The sequence below is a fragment of the Spermophilus citellus genome (genome assembly GCF_964194105.1).
Source record: "Spermophilus citellus genome assembly, chromosome: 11".
Classification (NCBI taxonomy): domain Eukaryota; kingdom Metazoa; phylum Chordata; class Mammalia; order Rodentia; family Sciuridae; genus Spermophilus; species Spermophilus citellus.
In genome coordinates this window covers 1167148-1187714 of record NC_138192.1, presented here as the reverse complement: position 1 = coordinate 1187714, position 20567 = coordinate 1167148, and the positions used below count along the sequence as shown (strand labels likewise).

General features: G+C 31.9%; 1 protein-coding gene across 1 annotated transcript in view; it reads left to right on the top strand.

The window, feature by feature from the left end:
• Positions 1-13280: 13280 nt before the first annotated feature.
• The window catches only part of LOC308630506 (intermembrane lipid transfer protein VPS13C-like), a gene marked incomplete at both ends in the record, with an annotated part of 188708 nt that continues 181421 nt past the window's right edge, over positions 13281-20567 (top strand). Inside the window, 7 exon segments of the mRNA XM_081260612.1 lie at positions 13281-13307; positions 13391-13544; positions 14967-15046; positions 16548-16607; positions 18223-18382; positions 19119-19235; positions 20283-20386. Of these exon segments, the coding sequence (XP_081116738.1) occupies positions 13281-13307; positions 13391-13544; positions 14967-15046; positions 16548-16607; positions 18223-18382; positions 19119-19235; positions 20283-20386 (702 nt within the window).

Genomic DNA, 20567 nt, shown 5'->3' with positions numbered 1-20567 from the left:
TCCTGTAGGAGCCCAGAAATAAAATGAAATGGATTTCCCATTGAGAGAAAAAATTAAAACAAAGCACAATGGTTTAGAACTGTGATTGGCAAAAGCCCTTTTAGGGTCATGACATTGGTTGCTATGCTACACTTCCTTCTGCTCATTAACCTCACTGACCCCAAAGAAGATCAATTAGTTTTCTTTTTGGTTAGTAATCTTAAAATTAAAAAAAGAGTGAAAATATTAGAAACAAGGGTGATAATGAGCACTCTACAGAAAAAAAGAGGGTTGAATAACATGTTTTAATTATTGTAATGTCATTCTCAACATATGCATGAGATTATTTTGGCCTGATGTGAGTGCACACTAAATTCCTATAGTCCACTATTTTCTTACTACAAAAAAACTGTCATTGCTCATAGGAAGTGGATAGATTTGTCACAAACATGTTACCAGGTCCATGTTGAAAACTATAAGCTATAAATTATACCACTGAGTTTTTGTATATCTCTTATGCTCGATTATTGTGAAAAGGACCAAAGTGATTCTGATTTTTATATGTGATGAATTGAAACTAAGATAAACATTATCTTAAAGCAGTACCTTTACTCCCATATCTGAAACTGTAACTGGATTATTAGCCTTTGTATAAACATTTCTCACAGATGAAGCTCTGGAATGCAACTATCACTGATTCTTCACCTCAATGACAAAATTATCTAAATTTGTCAATCAATCCCAGTGCCAACATATATGTAGTTGTCTCTTCTGTCTGTGTCTATCTATCCAATCTGGATTTCATTCATATCACACCACTAACGTCATATAAAATCATATATAATGTTTGTCTATTCTATATGTATCAAACTCAAAAGCATTTCTTATTCATTAATCTATTTGAAACTTATGTGGATTCTCAAATTTATTGAAAACTCCCTTAGTTCTCAAGCTACATCTCTGCAGGCTGAGCCATGTTATTGTTGTTGTTCAATTCTCATGCTTTGAATGTTAATATTCCTTTAAAATCTGCTTCTAGCTCTCTCTTTCCTCTACTCCAAAATTTTCATGTAGTACCTCCATATATACCCATGTCACTCAAAGTGAAATTCCCTCTGGTAACCCTGTCCTGAGCATTGAGCTGACATCACAGAAGTCTGTTGAACTTGACCATGCGTAGTTTTGACAAGCATTTCACACTGTATATACCCAAGAGAAGTTAACTAATCCATTATCTTTCTGGCCCTCTTTGGAGGTGATTATATTATGAAGCACCCCTCTAGTCCTTAGGAGATGTAGTTGTATTTGCATCCTTCACCTACTGCATACCTTCTTATTATTTTTCAGATTATGAAATTTCTATCTTTTTTTAAACCCTAAGGCAGTATTACACTAGTTATAGTACTCATGTTGTGCATTAAATCTTAGACTCCCATTCTACCTGTCTGCTACTATATATATAGAGAGAAATACCTTTTCTTACCACCTGATCCATCCTGCGATTCTACTTCAAAATATATCTGTCATCATTTTCTTTTCTTTTATTTATAAAGGACTTTATTTTTAGAGAAACTTTGAGTTCACAACAAAAGTGATGGAAGGTACAGAGTTTTCTGATACATTCCCTGCCTCCCCTGTTATCCACACCCTCTACCAGAGTGGTTCATTTGACACAATTGATGAGCTTACACTGATATTTTTTAATCTTTCGAATTCTGCAGTTTAGATTAGTATTTACTCTTGGTATTTTGCAGTTTCTATGTTTTTACTAATGCATCCTAATGTGCATATAACATTATAGTATCATACAAAGTAGTTGCACTGCCCTAAAAATCCTGTTCTTTCCCTTTTCAGTCCTCCCCCACCACTTCTTGACAACAACTGAATTTTTTACTGTCTGTATGGTTTTGCCTTTTTCAGAACAAGATACAGCAGGTACCCTTTCCAGATTGACTTCTTTCACTTTATAATATGCATTAAAGCTTTCTCCATGTCTCTTCATGGCTTGATAACATATTTCTTTTAATGGTGAATAAAATGCATTATCTCAATATATCACACAATGTCTATTCCTTCTCTTACTGAAGAATATCTTTGTAACTTTCACTTTTTTATCAATTATCAATAAACCTACTATAAATGTCTTATGCAGTTTTTTAGCAGTAATATTATCAATTCTCTTCTGTAAATAACATGGAGTAGGATTTCTGAAACGTATGCTAAGACCATGTTTATTGTTTGTTTATATTTTTTATTGATTCTTTTTGGTTTTACATGATAATAAAATTAATTTTGATATAATTATAAAAGCATGGATTATAATTTGTTCTAATTCAGTCTCCAGGGTCTCTCTTTCCCTCCTTTCCTCTCACTTTCTATTCCCTTCCATCTACTCTACTCATCTTTCTATTTAATTATACTTTTTAAAAAATTAATGTTAGGCTGGGGTTGTGGCTCAAGTGGTAGCAGGCTCACCTATAATGCGTGAGGCACTGGGTTGGGTTCTCAGCACCACATAAAAATAAAATAAAGATATTGTGTCCACCTAAAATTAAAAAATAAATATTAAAAAATTAATGTCTTGTGGTTGTACACAATGGTGAGATTCACTGTGCTATATGCATATACATATATACAGGAATGTTAGGTCCAATTCATTCTACTATTGTTCCCTATCCCATTCCTTCTCCCTTCCCTTCATTCCCCTTTGTCTTATCCACAAAACTTCTCTTATCTCCCCCCACTTTATTGTGTGTTAGCCTCCACATATCAGAGAAAACATTTGGCCATTGTTTTGGTGGGGGGAATTGGCTTATTTCATTTAGCATGATAGTCTCCAATCCATCCATTTACTGGCAAATGTCCCAAAGTCATTCTTCTTGATAGCTGAGTAATAATCCATTGTGTATATGTACCACAATTTCTTTGTCCATTCATCTGTTGAAGGACACCTAAATTGACTCCATAGAATAGCTATTGTGAATTGAGCTATTATAAACATTGATGTATCACTGTAGTATGCTGATTTCAAATTCTTTGGATATATACCAGGTCATATGGTGGGTTTAGTCCTAGTTTTTTTGAGGACACTTCATACTGTTTTCCAGAGTAGTTGCACCAATTTGCAGTCCCACAAACAATATATCAGTGTACCCTTCCCCCTACATTCTCACCAATATCTATTTTTACTGATATTCTTGATAATTGTCATTCTGACTGGAGTGAGATGAAATCTCAATGTAGTTATAATTTGCATTTTTTAATTGCTAGTGATGTTGAACACTTTTCATATATTTGTTGATCCTTTGCATTTCTTCTTTTGAGAATTGTTTATTTCCTTTGCTCATTTATTAGTTGAATCATTTTTTTTTGATGTTAAGTTGTTTGAGTCCTTTATATATCCTAGATATTAACATCCAATCTGAGAGACAGGTGCAAAGATTTTTCTTCCATTATTTAGGCTCCTTCTTCATACTCCTAATTGTTTCCTTTGCTGTGAAGAAGTTTTTTATTTTGGTGCCATTCATTTATTTATTTCTAATTTTATGTCTTGTACTTTAGAGTCTTGTAATAAAGGCAGTTCCTGAGCTAATATGTTGGAGTGTTGGGCCTACAATTTCTTCTAGAAGTTGTAGGGTTTCTGATCTAATTCCTAGGTCTTTGGTCTACTGTGAGTTGAGTTTTCTGCAGGGTGAGTCATGGAGTTAAATTTCAATCTATTACATATGGATTTTGAATTTTCCCAGCACCATTTGTTAAAAGGCAATTTTTTCTCCAACATTTTTGGCAACTTTGTCTAGTTTCAGATAACTTGTATCTATGTGGGTTTGTATCTGCTTCTTCTATTCTATTCCAATGGTCTTCATGCTTATTTTGATGCCAGTACCATTCTGTTTTAACAACCTTATAGTATAATTTGAGGTATAGTAGTGTGATGTTTTCTACTTTGCTTTCTCATTAAAGATTGCTTTAACTATTTTGGGTCTCTTACTTTTCCAAATGAATTTCATAACTGATTTTTCTATTTCTGTGAAAAACGTCATTGGAAATTTAATAGAAATTTTCATTGAACAGTATAGCACTTTTGGTAGTTTGGCCATTTAATTTGGTAACAAGCTGCCAAACTATATTCAAAAGTGTTTGTATCAGGGCTAGGGATTTAGCTCAGTTGGTAGAGTGCTTACCTCATATGCATAAAGCCCTGGGTTCAATCCCCAGCACCAGGAAAATAAAAGTATTTGTACCATTTTGCATATATATCATAATTTTTTTCTAAGCCCATGACTGTCATAAATTTTAATGGTACTCTGATAGGCAGTAAGTTTATTTCACAGTATTCTCCATTGCATTACTCCAAATGATTATTCTGAAACTAAGTCAGAGCAGATCCCCATGCTTCTGGAAACTCTGATAAATGTATGGTTCAAATTCCACACATAACAGCCAAGAACATCAGCCAAGGATAGTCAAAATTTTTTTCCAACTCCTTCTGTACTTCTCCATGTTATTGACTTTAAGAGCATATAGAGTTTTGTTTTGTTTTATAATGGAATATCTTTCATTTTATATAACTATTGACATCTTGCTCATGTTTTAATGTATTATTAAAGTTTTACTGTTATTTTTTGTTCTTTAAGATATAGTTAAATTGTTAATTCTGTAATAAGCCTTTTTCATATTCTAGGAAATGGAAATCATTGTTTCCATCTTGCTTCCACATATCTAGCTTCCAACTATATCTCTCATATGTTTTATTAAATTATTAACTTTCACATACCCATTTACCTTATAGTACAATAAATCCTTTTTTTAATTTGTGCATTACAGTTTTACATAATTTTGGAAAATTCATTTTGATATAACTTTGCAGGCACAGAATATAATTCGTTCCAATCAGTCCCCATTACTTCCCTTTTCTGTCCTCCCTTCCCTACCTCCTTTCTCCTTTCTCTACTGTTTTTTCTTCTCTTTATATGTAGTTTTTTAAAATTAGTTTACTATAGATATCCATAAAGGCTTCTTATTTTCCTGGTGCTGGGGATTGAACCCAGGGCCTTATGCATATGAGGTAAGCACTCTACCAACTGAGCTAAATCCCTAGCCCTGATACAAACACTTTTGAATATAGTTTGGCAGCTTGTTACCAAATTAAATGGCCAAACTACTTGAATGTATATGATGATAATTGATTCAGATTTCCAGAATTTATACATGTTGTGGTATATTCATATATGGACATGGGGTAATTTGATCAGTTTCATTGTGCAATTTTTCCATTTTTTGTCTCTTCTCCCTCTTCCTCAATTCCTTTCTTCTACTCCAATAATCTCTTTTCTATTTTCATGGGATTCCACCCCACCCTCTTCTCTTTCCTCCTCATTTTAATCTAGCTTCTGTAAATGAAAGAAAACATTTGACCTTTGATTTTCTGAATTTGGCTTATATCATTTACCATGATGTTCTCTACCAACCTATAAATTCTTTAGGACAGGAATTCTTAAAGGCTTCTAATTGCCAGTAGTTTGCAAAATAGTATATAATATATAAAACGGTATATAGTATATAAAATTGCAAAATTGTATATAGTAGGGATCTGCCTAATATCAATTTAATTTAATTCCCTCAAAGCAGCTTCAGTTTAGAAAGAACCTCATTCTAGAAATGTGTTCTCTTTTATTTCAGACAGAATTTGCTCTGTCATAAAGTATTGTCTCACATGGCTCTTTATTACAATGATCTCTAATTTCACATCTTCAGGCAAGGTACATCTTCCTGCTTTTATTATGGATATATATTTTAAATTATAGATATTTGATATATGTCCTTAATTATGATTTATCATGGATCATGGATTATTAGAGCTAGAAATACTTTGAAAATATTTTTTTCACAATCTAGTTTTTTAGAAAAACTTGAATGTATATGATGATAATTGATTCAGATTTCCAGAGTTTATAAATGTTGAAACTTATGTTGAATTTAATCTAAGAAAATAGATTTAGGAACTAGACTTGCTCATTGTGTCCCACCCTGTCCTTTTCACACTTACATTGTTATAGGGCTGGGGCCTTCTAGAAAACTGAGGCAAGGGAGGGGCTTCCCTTTCAATCCTACTTCTTGTGATCATTTTAGAAAGATATCAGACACGTCACTCAGAGTAACAGACCTGAATTTATTAGAAGTGATGGTGTCCCATTCCCTGTGACAAAAACACTCAGGGTCACTTCAGGGGAACTGGGCTGAGCAAAATAACCACATAAGAGACAAAGAGACCTTTTTCTTTGGGGGGTCCTGTGATGGCTCTTCTGACCTTCAGGGTCTGCAGAAAGAGGGAGCAAGCAGGATGATATTAGACTTTCAAGTTCCTATTGCCATGATCACTTTAGGTGACTCTGGCCCATGGTAACCAATTCTAATTGGAATCTGTACAAACTTTGTATTCAAGAGGGAATTATCCTTATTTCCCTGAGCTGGTAAGTGGTCTGTGAAAGGGTCTCAAAATTCTCATTTCATGATAACTTGTATTCTTATTAGAATTATTTCAGGCCTGCATTTCTCCTGCAGATAACAGGTGATTTACTAAGGAATATAAAAAATTATGTCAACTGAAGCCAGGCCACAGATAAATTACTGTTTTTTAAAAAGAAAGCATGTTGGAATTATCACAGTGGGCCCATTTCATAGAATTAGTCCCTTCAGTTCATTTTCTCACCACTCATGCCTGTCTGTTCTCTGTTAACATGACTTTGGACAGTTTAATCTTCTGTTCATTTAAAATTTAAATGTATTATTTACCTTAGGCATAAAACCCAAAATTGTATATATTTATGGGTTACCATGTCTTTTCTGAATCTCACAAGAGTGTTGTAAATATTAAATTACTATGTTATAAAAACTACTATACATGTTCACATTGCATATGACATCTTTTATATGTCACCTCATTATTATTATACCATTCTCATTAACTATGTGAAATATTCATGATTGTCAATATTCCTTGCTACCATATCTGTGAAATCTCCTTGTGTCACATATTTTATTTAGTTCTTTGTGGAGAAGACATGATCATAGAATTTTAAAGCATATATTAAGGTTATTTTTTTTTTAATTTCCATAATTCTAAAGAAGATTAGACAAGCCTATATAATCATTTCATAAACTTTGTCAGTTTATTTAAAAAATGATTTTTTCCCCTCTGGTGTGTGTGTGTGTGTTATATTTAAAATTTGATAGAAATATTTATTTGATATCTTAGTAGAGTTTATTATTTTAGCAAACACTAGGTGGACTAAAAGAGCAAATTTGGTATTTTTATCAACAAAAATGTAGATATATTTTTACATAACTTTATATATTGTACATAACTTTATTTTTGATAGGTTAAACCATTTGATTTTACTAATATACATATAATTTCATATCTTGGCATTTTGCACTAAAATAAAAAAATAAACAAAAGCATAATTTTTACTTCTACAGGTTATTCATTCATGCTACAGACTTCAATTGTATTTGAAATATTTTTACATCCATATTTTGTTCAAATGAATGGTGTTCCCCCTCTACTAAAAGGAACATCTTTCATTTAGTCACTCAAACTGTAAAACTGTTATTCTTGACACATTCCCATTTATTCCTGTCTCCCAATCTATTATGGAATCCTCCCAATTTTTCCTCTTTTACCTGTTTTCTGTTCCTATTGTTACCACCAACTTTTACATATACCTCTGCAATAGCTTTCTTTACATCTTATTTTTGTCTCCCTTCTTCATTTAGTACTAAGAAGGCTATTTTAAATTTAAGATTACATAAAATAATTCTCATGCACTCTCCTGTGACTGCTATTGGAATTAAGCCTGTTGTCTGTGTCCTGAATGGCCAGTTCTCTGGATAGTATCCACATTTAAATTCTATCATTTGTTTCTTCTTGCTCATTCTCATGCTCCCACTATGACTATTGATCTGCTTTTCCTCTATAGCTTCAGTTTAAATGTCACTTCCTCAAGGAAGTCTTCCATAACTGCTCTTTCTAACTTATACCCTCTTATCATCTCAGAATATTCCGATTTTTCCTTCATAGCATATTATAAACTTTTAAATTATACTTTTAAAATCCTTACTCCATCAAATTATAAGCTCCGTTGAAGTAAACACTAGGTCAATTTCTTTCTTTATTTTCTGTCTTTTTTCATCACTATTGTACACACAACATCTTGCACAATGCTGGGAACAAAGATGTTTTTAATAAATATCCTTTCAATGAACCAAAGGATAAAGGAATTCAAGGATATAGGTAAAATAAATTTTCTCCAGTTAGGGATGTTCTCCAGTTTGGGATTTCTATTTGAGTAATGGGAAATTGCATACATTTCAGATTAATGCATTTTAAAACTTAATCAAACTTCCGTTATATAGATCTCTAGAACATTGTACTTCCTAAATTGATTATCCAGTAGACCTTTCCCATTTGGAAACTTTAGAAACTAAACAATGTGAAAACATTTCATGAGAAGTCAATCAGCTATGCTTTTATAGAGGTAAAGTTTAATAATTAACATGTTTATTCTACAGTACTTTATTGTATGTGGGATCTAAAATAATGGGAGCTGTGTCAAATCATAGAGTGTAAGGAAACTACTAAAATTTAATTTCTGTTCTAGAGTATTAGGTTCAGAGTATTAGCAAAGAAAGGTAACATGATGATAATAGCAATAATAATAATAAGATATATAATATATAATATTTTAGTTTTTCCATAAATAATAAATATTACTCATAACATAAAATATTTAAAATCTATGGATCTCCTAAGACCTTAACAGACTGAACTTTCCCATTTGTTAAAATTGGTGAAAATATTTATGAGATCAATATAGTGATTACAAACACCTGCATTATGAATCTATACTACTGAAAGAGGGAAAAGAGACTATTTGTCTTTTATATTATTTTCATATATCATCCCCCTTATATGATATATTTAGAAATACCTATTTTCAAAGAAAATGTATTTATAAATGCAATTAAAAATATCTACCTTTATATCATCTAGCATACTTTTAGGTTGTCATAGTAGTTTTCCATGGCCAAATTTCAAACATTAATGCCTAATTGCTTGAATTTTCATGAAGTTTTTGTTTGTTTGTACACATTTTTTTCAATCATATTAACTTGGACATTTTTAAATTTCAACAGTATTCTCATTATTACAGTTCTAGATATTATTGCTTTACTAGATAATTGAATTGAAATTTGGTACTACTCTAGAAGAAATTAAAAAAAAACACTATGTTGACTTTTTTCCTTTACATCCTATAATAACAAAAATAAAACATCTCACCAAACTTATCATTTTTTGGCTGTTATTTAAAAAATAAGAAAGAAGCTATCTTTTCTTTTATTTCCTTTTGTAGTAATTTCTGCTCCAATGTCAAATTACAGTCACTTGTGCAAAAGAAAAGTAGTTGGATATGGATATATTTCAAATAGAGAGGATTTTAGAGAAAAAAAAACGGTAGCATTCCAATAAAGCAGTGGGAAATTTTAGATGCAAAATATACTTGCTCATTCAGTTTCACAAAGGAAAAAAAAACTACCACCATGTTCAAATATAAATGCATATTACCAAGAGATATTATGGATTAATTTTCAGCCAAATTATAATTTAATGTAAATGGATTTTAATGTAATTTGTACTAAACTAAGTGTTCTGAAAAATACATGGGTTGAATAAAATATAGTCCTATCACATAAGGAATTTGATATATTCTATAAAACATAATCCTTATTTTTGATGAATAATCAGATATTTTTTGAAATATTTTTATTAGTGCATTATAAACATAATATTGGGATTCATTTTGACATAATCATACATATATGGAATATAATTTGCTCCAATTCAGTCCTTATTGTTTCCTCTTTCACTCCCCTGCTCTCTTCCCTGTTACCTTTCCTCCACTATCCTGGGCTTTCTTCTCTTTATTTATATCTTTTAAAATTAATGTGTTATAGACATGTATAAAAGTGAGATTAGTATATGATATTTATATAGATACACAGAACAGTTTGGTCAGTTTCATTTCACCATTCTTGCCTTTTCCTGTCCCTTCTTCCTTCCCCTCAATCAAATTCTTCTACTCCAATGATCTCTCATCTCTTTTCATGAGATCCACCTCATCCCCATTTTTTCTTATTTTTGTATAGTTTCCACATATGAGAGAAAACATTTGACTTTTTACTTTCTGTGTCAAGCTTTTTTTCATTCAGTATGATGTTCTCCAGTTCCATCTGTGTACCAGCAAATGCCATAATTTCAATATTCTTCATGACTTAGTAAAACTTCATTGTGTATATATCACTTTTTTCTTCATTCATTCGAATGTTGACGGGCATCTGGGATGATTCCACAACATCTCTCTTATGAATTGATCTCTTATAAACATCGATGTGGCTATGTCACTATAGTATGCTGATATTAGATCTTATGGATATATACAGAAGAGTGAGATAGCTGGATCATATGTTGGTTCCATTCCTGGCTTTTTGAGACATATCCGTACTACTTTCTAGAATGGTTACACTAATTTGCAGTCCAACCAACAATATATAACATTTCCCCACATCCTCACCAGCATTTATTATTATTTGTATTCTTGATAATTGTTATTCTGAATGGGGTGAAATTAAATCTCAATGTAGTTACAATATGCATTTTGCTGATTGCTGGAGAGATTTAATATTTTTTTCATTTATTTTTGGACACTTGTATTTCTTTTTTTTTTTTAGAAATGCCAATTTAGTGGCTTTTGCCCATTTATTAAGTAGGTTGGTTATTTATTTATTTATTTATTTATTTATTTATTTATTGTTAAGTTTATTGAGTTCTTTATATATTCTGGATATTGATCCCCTCTCTGAGAAGCAGGTGACAAAAATCTTTCATTCTGTAGGCTCTCTCTTCATGCTCTTGTTTCTTTTGCTGTGCAGAAGCTTTTTAATTTGATGCTGTCCACATTTTGATTCTTGATTTTATTTCTTGTGTTTTGGAAATCTTGTTAAGGAAATAGGTGCCTGTACAAACATGCTAAGGTGTTGGGCCTACATTTTCTTCTATTTGTTGCAGATTTTCTAGTCTAATACCTAAATCATTTGTCTACTTTAAATCACCTTTTGTGCAGAGTGAGAGAAAGGGATCAAGTTTAATTCTTCTACATGTGAATATCTAGTTTGACCAACATTATTTGTTTAAGGCTGTCTTCACTCCAATGTATATTTGTGGCCTCTTTGTTAACTATCAGATGACTGTATCTAGGTGGATTTTTTCTATTCTATTCCATTGGTCTTCATGTTGGTTTTGGTGCCAATACCATGCTTTGTTTGTTTGATTATTCGTTTTTTGCTTTGTTACTATAGCTCTGTAGTATAATTTCAAATCCAGTATTGTTTTGCCTACAACATTGTACTTCTTGCTCAGTGTTCTTTGGCTTATTTTTCCAAATTAATTGTAGGACAGTTTTTTTTCCAGTTCTCTGAGGAATGTCATTGGTATTTAGATGAAGACTGCATTAAACCTTTCTAATGCTTTCTAATGCTTTGGTAGTATGGTCATTTTGAAATATTCATTGTACCTATCCAAGTACATGGCAGGTAGTTCTTCTAAGGGGTTCACAATTTCTTTCTTCAGTGTTTCATAGTTTGTTTTTGTTGTTGTTGTTTATTTGGTTTTGTATACATCTTTTACCTCCTTTGTTAGATTTATTTCCAAGTGTCTTTTGAGGTTATTGTAAATGGGTTAGTTTTCCTAATTTATTTTTCAGCAGATTCATCCTTGGAGTATAAGAATGCAATTGATTTATTATTATTGACCTGTATCCTGTATTTTACTGAATTAATCTATGAGCTCTAGAAACCTTTTGTGGAGTTTTTTGTTCTTCTAAATATAGGATCAGGTTGTTAGCAAGCAAAGATAATATGAGCTCTACTTTCCCATTTTGTATTCCTTTTTCTCCTCTTGCCTTATTGCTCTGGCTAGAGTTTCAAGGACTATACGGAATAGGAATAGTGAAAATAAGCATCTCTTTTGTTTCCTGTTTTTAGAGAAAATGATTTTCCCCCCAATTCAGAATGATGTTGGTATTGGGTTTGTTTAATATAACTTTACAATGTTGAGGTAACTTCCTTCTATCCCTTGTTTCTCTAGTGTTGTAAACATGAGTGGATAGTGAAGTTTTTCAAATAGTTTTCTGCATTATTTTCAGATAATCATTTGAGTCTTGTTGTTAACTATGCTTTATGTGGTAAATTGCATTTGTTGATTCATGATACATTACTTTTTTAAAAAATATTTACTTTTTAGTTATAAGTGGACATAATGCCTTTATTATTTTATTTTTATGTGGTGCTGAGGATCAAACTCAGTGCCTCACGCATGGCAGGGGAGCACTCTACCTCTGAGCCACAATCCCAGCCCCATGGTACATTGCTTTCTTAATGTGTTTTTGAATGTGATTTATCAATATTTTATGTCCTTGAAATCATATGAAATAAGAATGTGTTACCCCTTTCCTATGTATTTTTTCTCTCCAGTACATTATCTTTAGGGGTATTGGCCTGAGGTTTTCTTTCCTAGGTTTGTCTTTGGGCAAACCATTATTAATTGTAAAACTTGATAGAAAAAACTAAGACTATTATTTGAGTTCATTTAAAAGTGATTGGGAAAAGATTGTCTGTTAGGACTTGAGTTCTTGGGCATTTAGTACTCAGGAGGGTGAAGCATATATGCTTTCATTAGGTTGGAATAATAAGGACAAAAGAGTGGTAATTTCATGATACATTAAGGATGTGCATTTAATTGACATTGGAGGGAGCCAGCCTCAGCAACAGCGAGGCATTAAGCAACTCAGTGAGACCCTGTCTCTAAATAAAATACAAAATAGGGCTGGGGATGTGGCTCAGTGTTCTAGTGTCCCTGAATTCAATCCCCAGTAACCCCCCCCCCCAAATTGCCACACATGTTCTTTTTTTTATTGGCTGAATATATTGCCTGTAATTTCTAGAATTAAGTAGTAGTATGCTAATGAACATTCTTGTCTTACTTTTCACTTTAATAAATTGCTTTTGTTGATGCTTCTGTCATCACCAAACATGACTTATTTTAAGAAAATCATATTAAGAATCCATAGTTTTTCTATTTTTCTAAATTTAAAAATCAATAATGTTAAATTTTACAAGAATATTTTATAAGTTACCTATATTCTTGATAATAAAATTTAAGATAATAATTTTCAATCAGGAATATGAGTAGTGTTTCCACTATTGTCATGGTGATATGTATGGAGAAAGATTTTGGTTTTCTTATTTTAAGTATGACATACACTTTTCTTATTGGATGTGATAATTCTTTTAGGTGATTTTGGAATTCACTAAACAACAGAAAGAAGAAGACTCAATTCTAGTATTTAAGGTTACACAGTTAGGAACAGAGACGACAGTAAGAACATTTGACTTAACTGCAGTGTCTTATTTAAAGAAAATCAGCTTGGATTACCATGAAATTCAAGGTAATAGTTTAAAAAAAATAGAAATAATGGCCAGTAATAAAATAGCACTTTTGTGTGTCTGAAGCACTTTTATTTACATAATAAATAATAGCAAATACTGTTCTACAGTATTCACTACAAATAATAACTTTCAATTTTTATAACAATGCTGTGAAATAGGTAGCATTATTATCTCCAGTTGATATCTAGCAAAGTCATAGATTGGTCAGATTGGTCATATAATTTATCCATGAATGAACTGATAAGTAGGCTTTAGGCTGATTGCCAAGTTCAATATCATATAACTCATGAATGGCAAAAGCATAGAATTTGTCTCTGGTATTATGATATTGAATGTCTTGTTTTATTTAATTGTGTTCGTGTATCAACAAGAAGCACCAGTTACCCAAATTAAAATGGTAGAATGCAAAGTCAACTCTTAGAAGTTTTTGTAGTTTGTTAACCATTTACGTTGTGTGCTCATATTTTTGAAGCATGAAGGAAGGGATAAATCCACATAATTAAAATGACCTAATATTTGCCTAGTGCTTTTGTCAAATATAAAGACCTATGTTTTATAATTTTAAGCCTTCGTTTGGAAGAAAATTGTTTTATGTTATTAATATTCTGTAGGTATTGTCTTAATACAGAGTTTACATTACTGCCTTAAGGGAAAATATATAATTAATGTATTTCTAAGCTTTTTTTTAAGGGAAGGTTGAGACCTCAGTGGACAAGGGAAAATTAGATGTCTTAGAAGCAGGAGTTATAGATTGTGAATAGTAAAATGTGGATGAAATGGTGGCTCTATCAGTCCTCTCTGCACAGCTTTTGGCGGCAGTACGTTGGCACTTCTACATAAGGATTAGAGGACATTTAATAGAACTTCTTATTCTTAAGATAAAAAGAAAGTTTTAATAATTCTCCTTCCTTAAAAAAACCTTTTCTATGTAAATTGACTCTCAGCCTAAATGAAGGAAAATTATTTAATTTTCTCGAATAAATTACTTTTTGTAAAATTTTATAGTGCAATAGGATATTAGATTGTTTTAGTCCAGCCTTTTTGTTATATGATTGAGAAAAAAAAATTAGTAGCCTTTGGTAAGGATAGAGATGAACTAGAAGTCATATTTCCTGATTCTTAAACCTATAGTCTATTCTGCTGCCCTAGACATGCACAAGACAGCCTTAAAAATATGTAGGAGATGTTTTTATTATTTTGAAAACAAATAAAAAATCAAGCAAAAGTAAATATGAATGTTTTTAAAGTAAGTTGTATTTCTTATATAAAGATTTGTAATTTTCAGTAACCATGAAAATGTGAACAGATATTTTTTTAAAGCTTAACTAGTATTTTTAGAAAATAAAAAGATACCTAGAAAGTTTCAAAATTTTAGAAGAGCTGTTTATTTGAAAGCCCTTTTTCCTTTTTCTTCAATTTAGGATCCAGAAAGAAACCCCTTCACTTGATTAGTTCTTCTGACAAACCTGGATTAGATCTTTTAAAAGTGGAATATATTAAGGTAAGGACCATAGAATGATTGTGTATTTGTTGTATACTCAAAAACTATACTCTGAGAAAAAAAAGATTACAGTGTATTACTAATGGTTCTGGATGTGTTTTCATTTTTAATTATAGGGATAACTACTATTTCCTCTTCCATTTGTGTACCTTCTTTCTCTTTCACTGTAATAGCCCTTCAGTACAGGGCTTTATGAAATCATTAAGCTACTAATCCCCAAAGGTGGAAGCCTGGGATGAAGTTGGTGCTGTTTCTGTCTTCTGGGGCATATTCATGTGTCTCCACTCACTGTATCCAAAGGTGACATTTGGCCTAGTATTCTTCATCAAAAGGAAAAGTCAACTTAGATTGGGTTAGAGGAAACTGCTAGGATTGACAAGAGACTCAAATATATCACATGAAAAAGTAAAACAACAAAACTAGAAGAATAGATCACATGAAAAATGCTGAAGAAGAAACTGATGGTATTTGGTTGCATTTAGGATTAGTTGATTTGTTTAATTAGTATTCACCAGCTATTTATTGAATGTCTGTTATCAAATGCCTTTACTGTTAGGCACTTGAATACAGATATGAGAAATACTCTTTGTTCTCAAGGAAATTATATACTAGAATGGCATGATCGGCAAGGAAACAACCAAATATAACATTGATTGGTGGACAACATAACTGATTCTCTAAGAAAGAAAAGCACAAAGTAGTGTAGGAGCAGAAAGTTAGGGAAACTAGTCTGGCCAAAAAGTTTCTCACAGGTGGTAAATTTTTTGAGTTTAAATTTACTATGTTTATTCCCAGTAGATAGAACTAGAACCAGGGGTGGGTTATGTGGGTTAGGATGGGAGATGAATGTTTTGTTTATTGTTTGTTTGCTTTTTACTCAGTATGAAGAACTCATTGAAACAAAACATTCTTCAAAGATTACAATTCCTTGTAGGGAGACAAGATTTCTTTCACTGGAGAGATATATTTATATTTGCCAAAGACTTTTTTTTTAAGTAATTGGAGTTGAGCCTAGGATTTTGTATACTAGGCAAGTGCTTGTTCTTCCACTGAATTACATCTCTTTCCCTTTTTATTTTATTTTGAGAGAGTGTCTCACTAAGTTTCCTAGGCTGGGCTTGAACTTAACAATCATCTGCCTTCGCCTCCAAAGTAGCTGGGACTGTAGGTATGTGCCATCACACCCACCTCTGCCAAAGACTTTATAGAGGGATTTAAGCATTTAGTAATGGATGGACTCTATGGAATTTATATTCTCCAGCCTTCAGAATTCTTCCCAGAATTCAATGAATATCATCCCAGGCTTGAAGAGAAAACATTTACATTATTACAATAAGTTTTTTGGATATAACATTAAAATAATGACAGTAAAATTAAATATATAAAATAGATACAAATATATTTATAGGTAAATTTAAATAAATTAATCAGAGATTATAAATAAAGGATTTATTTGCTTTGGTCTTAGTTCGTTCCTTAGAATTTTTCTTTCTTTTTTCAGGCTGATAGGAATGGACCAAGCTTTCAAACTGCTTTTGAAAAAACGGAACAAACACTTAAGGTAAGGGATTTTATTAAACAAATATATTCCTTTTGAAAATAACCTATTCTGGAAGTGTTCACTGTCCTCTAAGGAATATTGATGGGTTATTTGATGAGACCATTGAAAGTTATAAATTAACTTTGTAGATACTTAGCTTGCTCTGTGTCTGTGATTCAGTTTATTAAAGCAGTTGTATTGACTTACTGTATCATATCCTACTATAATCTTTTCTAAGATTTCAGTATTATTTCTAGGGAAGGGAGTACTATAGAAAAGGTAACTTTGATATGTAGAGAACTAACAGGATTCAAAATGATGGTGGAATGATGGTGGAATGTGATGGACATTTTATTAAAAGTACATATATAAAGACACGAATTGGTGTGAATATACTTTGTATACAACCAGAGATATGAAAAATTGTGTTTTATATGTATATTAAGAATTGTAATGCATTCCACTGTCATATATAAATAAAAAATTAATTAAAAAAACTAGCAGGATTCTAAACAAACCAAACTAAATAACATCTTGTAATATAGGAGTGAAGAAGTGCATAAGGTATAAAGAAAGGTGGTAAGTAATTTTGAAGCTATTACTTCTTAGGCAGTACTGTAGAGGAAAGAAGAAGAAAAGTACTTGTGTGTTACACTAAAACGAAAATGAGAGATATGACTTTAAGTGAATGCTTTTGAGAGAGGGGAAAAATCTGCCATAATCTTCAAAACCTTCCTTTTTGTGGTTTTTGTATCAATTTAGTGTTTTGAGGAAATGAAAAATTGTTTTCTGTGAACAGATTTTGATTTTATTTAAATGTGCTGTTAGAAAGCCACACATTCTTGGAATTAATATGTGTTCCTACCTTCGCTTTAAAGAGTCTTTGTTTTTAAAACATATAGTACTTGTTTCTTACAAGTCATATATTCTGTGTTTGTTTCTAAATGATGGAACCATTATTGTGGTTTTTGGAGATCACTTAGTAACTGGGAACTTACAATTGTATCTTATGTATTTAAATTTTATTGGTGCTACTTTTGGAATCATTTCTAAACATATTAGTAGCCCACAGTGGTCCTGGAGTTTTGTAGTAGTTCTGGAGTTTTATTTTCTGATTTATATCTTTTAAATAATCATAATAAATGTGCCATTAAGATCCAGTAAGGGGGCTGGGATTGTGGCTCAGCAGTAGAGCGCTCGCCTAGCACAGGCGGGACATGGGCGGGACATGGGTTCGATCCTTAGCACCACATAAAAATAAAATGCATTGTGTTGTGTCCATCTACACCCAAAAGATAAATATATTTAAAAATCCAGTAAGGCATTATGGATGGCTTATGTTGAATATCAGGATGGTCATGAGAGGCAGATTATAAACTCCATTGTCATTATGCTTGGAGGATGGAGTAATTAAGTTGTTGTGGTATTCTAATGTACCCCTGAACTGTGTGGGTGTAACTTGCTTTCCATGTACTCCCTACTTTATAGAGTCCTGAACCTTCCTTTCCTCTTTTCTTTCCAGGTGGTAGAAAGTCTGCTGGGAGCCTCTGGGCGGGGTGGGGGGTGGGTCACTGTGTGGACTACAAGTTATAAATGGTCAAATAAAACTAATTTTCTTCCTAAAACATCTTTTTAGGTGGCCTTTTCATCTTTAAATCTCTTCTTGCAAACACAAGCACTTCTCTCTTCTATTAACTACCTGACAACCATTATTCCATCAGATAGTCAAAATGTGAGTGTTGTCAAGGAGGTACAGATTTCAACTGAAAAACAAAAAAAATCACCTTTGCAGAAAGGTATGAAAAATGTGTTTTGTTTATTGTTAGCAGGGGTTTTAGTACTCTAGGGTGAAATGAGGAATCTTAGAGATCATCTAATTTAATCATTCAAATGCATGCCCTCCCCCTCATTGTGCCTTTTTCTTCAAATTGAATCATATGTGAGCACCTGATCTATAGGGTAAATATAACCCATGCTATTGTTTTTGAAAATGTTTGTTTTTTTCTCTTATTTTGGTGGTGGTTGCCTTTGAGAGGGTAATAGAGGAACAAGATCTGTATTTATTCTGAGCTCTTCCCTCCCTTCTCAGTGGCTCCTGAAGAGGTTCCATTTCAGTCTTCCCTGCCATTTTAGACATGTGGAAATCAAGACCCAGAGACCAAAGGAAGGGGTTCAGGGACAGCATCTAATTAAACAGGTTCAGATTTTAGATCAGAAAGAATTCCACTCAAATTCTGACTCTTTTACTTAAGGTGTGTGACCTTAAGTAATGTCTAGTGTCTTTATTTATTTATTTTGCGTTTTTTTTTTTCTTTACTTTCTTTGTTTTTGCTTTTAACTTATAAAAGTAATATACCTCTGTAGGATATACAAAACAAAAGTATTTGAGATCTTAAAGAGTTTGAGAATTTAAAAAATGTGTATTTACATATATTTAGCAGAATTGTGGTTCAGTTAATATGGAGAAAAAAGCTTAACAAAATTTAGATTACTGGAATCTCACAGTGATAGAATTCTTTGTTTTATTTTTAGTGATTGTATCCTCTAAAGATAGTGATGTTGTTGGGTTTAGGCTGTTTGCCAAGTTGAATGCTTTCTGTGTCATTGTTTGTGATGAGAAGAGCAATATTGCTGAAATCAAGATTCAAGGTAAAGATCTCGTAGTACTAAAAATTCATTAAGAGATAAGCCTGCACACTCATTCTCTTGTGATCTTCTTTCCTTTCCTTCTCTCTCTCTCTCTCTCTCTCTCTCTCTCTCTCTCTCTCTCTCTCTCTCTCTCTCTCTCTCTCTCTCTTTCTTTCTTTCTTTCTCTCTCAATACCAGGGAGTATACAAATGGAGTGCTCTGAGCTGTGAAATACCTGCCAGTGTGTGATTAGACTGGATGCTTTCTTTTTGGACTGTAGAAGTTAGTCACAACTTGACCTTAAAATTGAACCACACACATGTGCTATGGCCTTCTGAGAATTGTCTAGGAGGTGGAAAGGAATACTAATGTTAATGTTAGAACACCATTGATGGGCTGGGAGAAGCATCAGTTCAATTTAGTTGAAGGTCTATGTAATGCTTCATCATTACTAGACCTTTTTAAGCTTCATATTATCTTCATATATAATCATATAATTGTATGTCATATTTATTCATTTGTACTTTAGGCAAAGCAAACCTATAATGTAGAAGAAAATCTGTGAACCCATTATGTTCATTTAGGCAAATCTGCTAAACTCATCTAGGTTTTCTCCTGGCCTTAACTTTGTCAGTTTATTATAATCTGGTAAAGGTAAAGAATATGTGTAATATGTTTAATGAAATTCTTTAAGAATTTAAAAAAAAACAGAAAGCTCTGGGTTTTTTCTTTTTTGTTTTGTTTTCTTTGTCTTGGCTTGGCAGTATATCTACTAGTCTGAATTTGGTTCATGACACTTTAACAGGCTCCATAAAAATGACCTAAAGTATAAAGGAGTTGTGTAATTCTGAGATATACTAAATGTGTTTTTTTCAGATAATTAGTTTTTGATAAATTTATAGGTTTGATGTTTATAAAGCTAAAACATATCTAATATTAGAACTTTATTCATTGGGATTTAGACATTGCTAAAAAGTTAAAACTTCAAAATAATTTTATACAATGGAAATAAGTATCTTATTTATGACAGATCTGTAGAAATTATAATAATAACATGTTTTTTTTCAGGCCTTGATTCCTCCCTTTCTCTTCAGTCAAAGAAGCAATCTCTTTTTGCCAGACTGGAAAATATTATTGTCACAGATGTTGATCCTAAGACAGTTCATAAACAAGTATATAATAGTAAACAGTTAATATTTTTGATGATTGTATATGAAATTTTTATAATTTATTTTTTAAAAACAAATATATTTCAATTAAATATTTATTTTTATAAAGGTTATAAATGTAAAACATTTTCTGAATGGGATTTTATTTTGTCATTACTTTCCTGGCTACAGAACATTCACAACT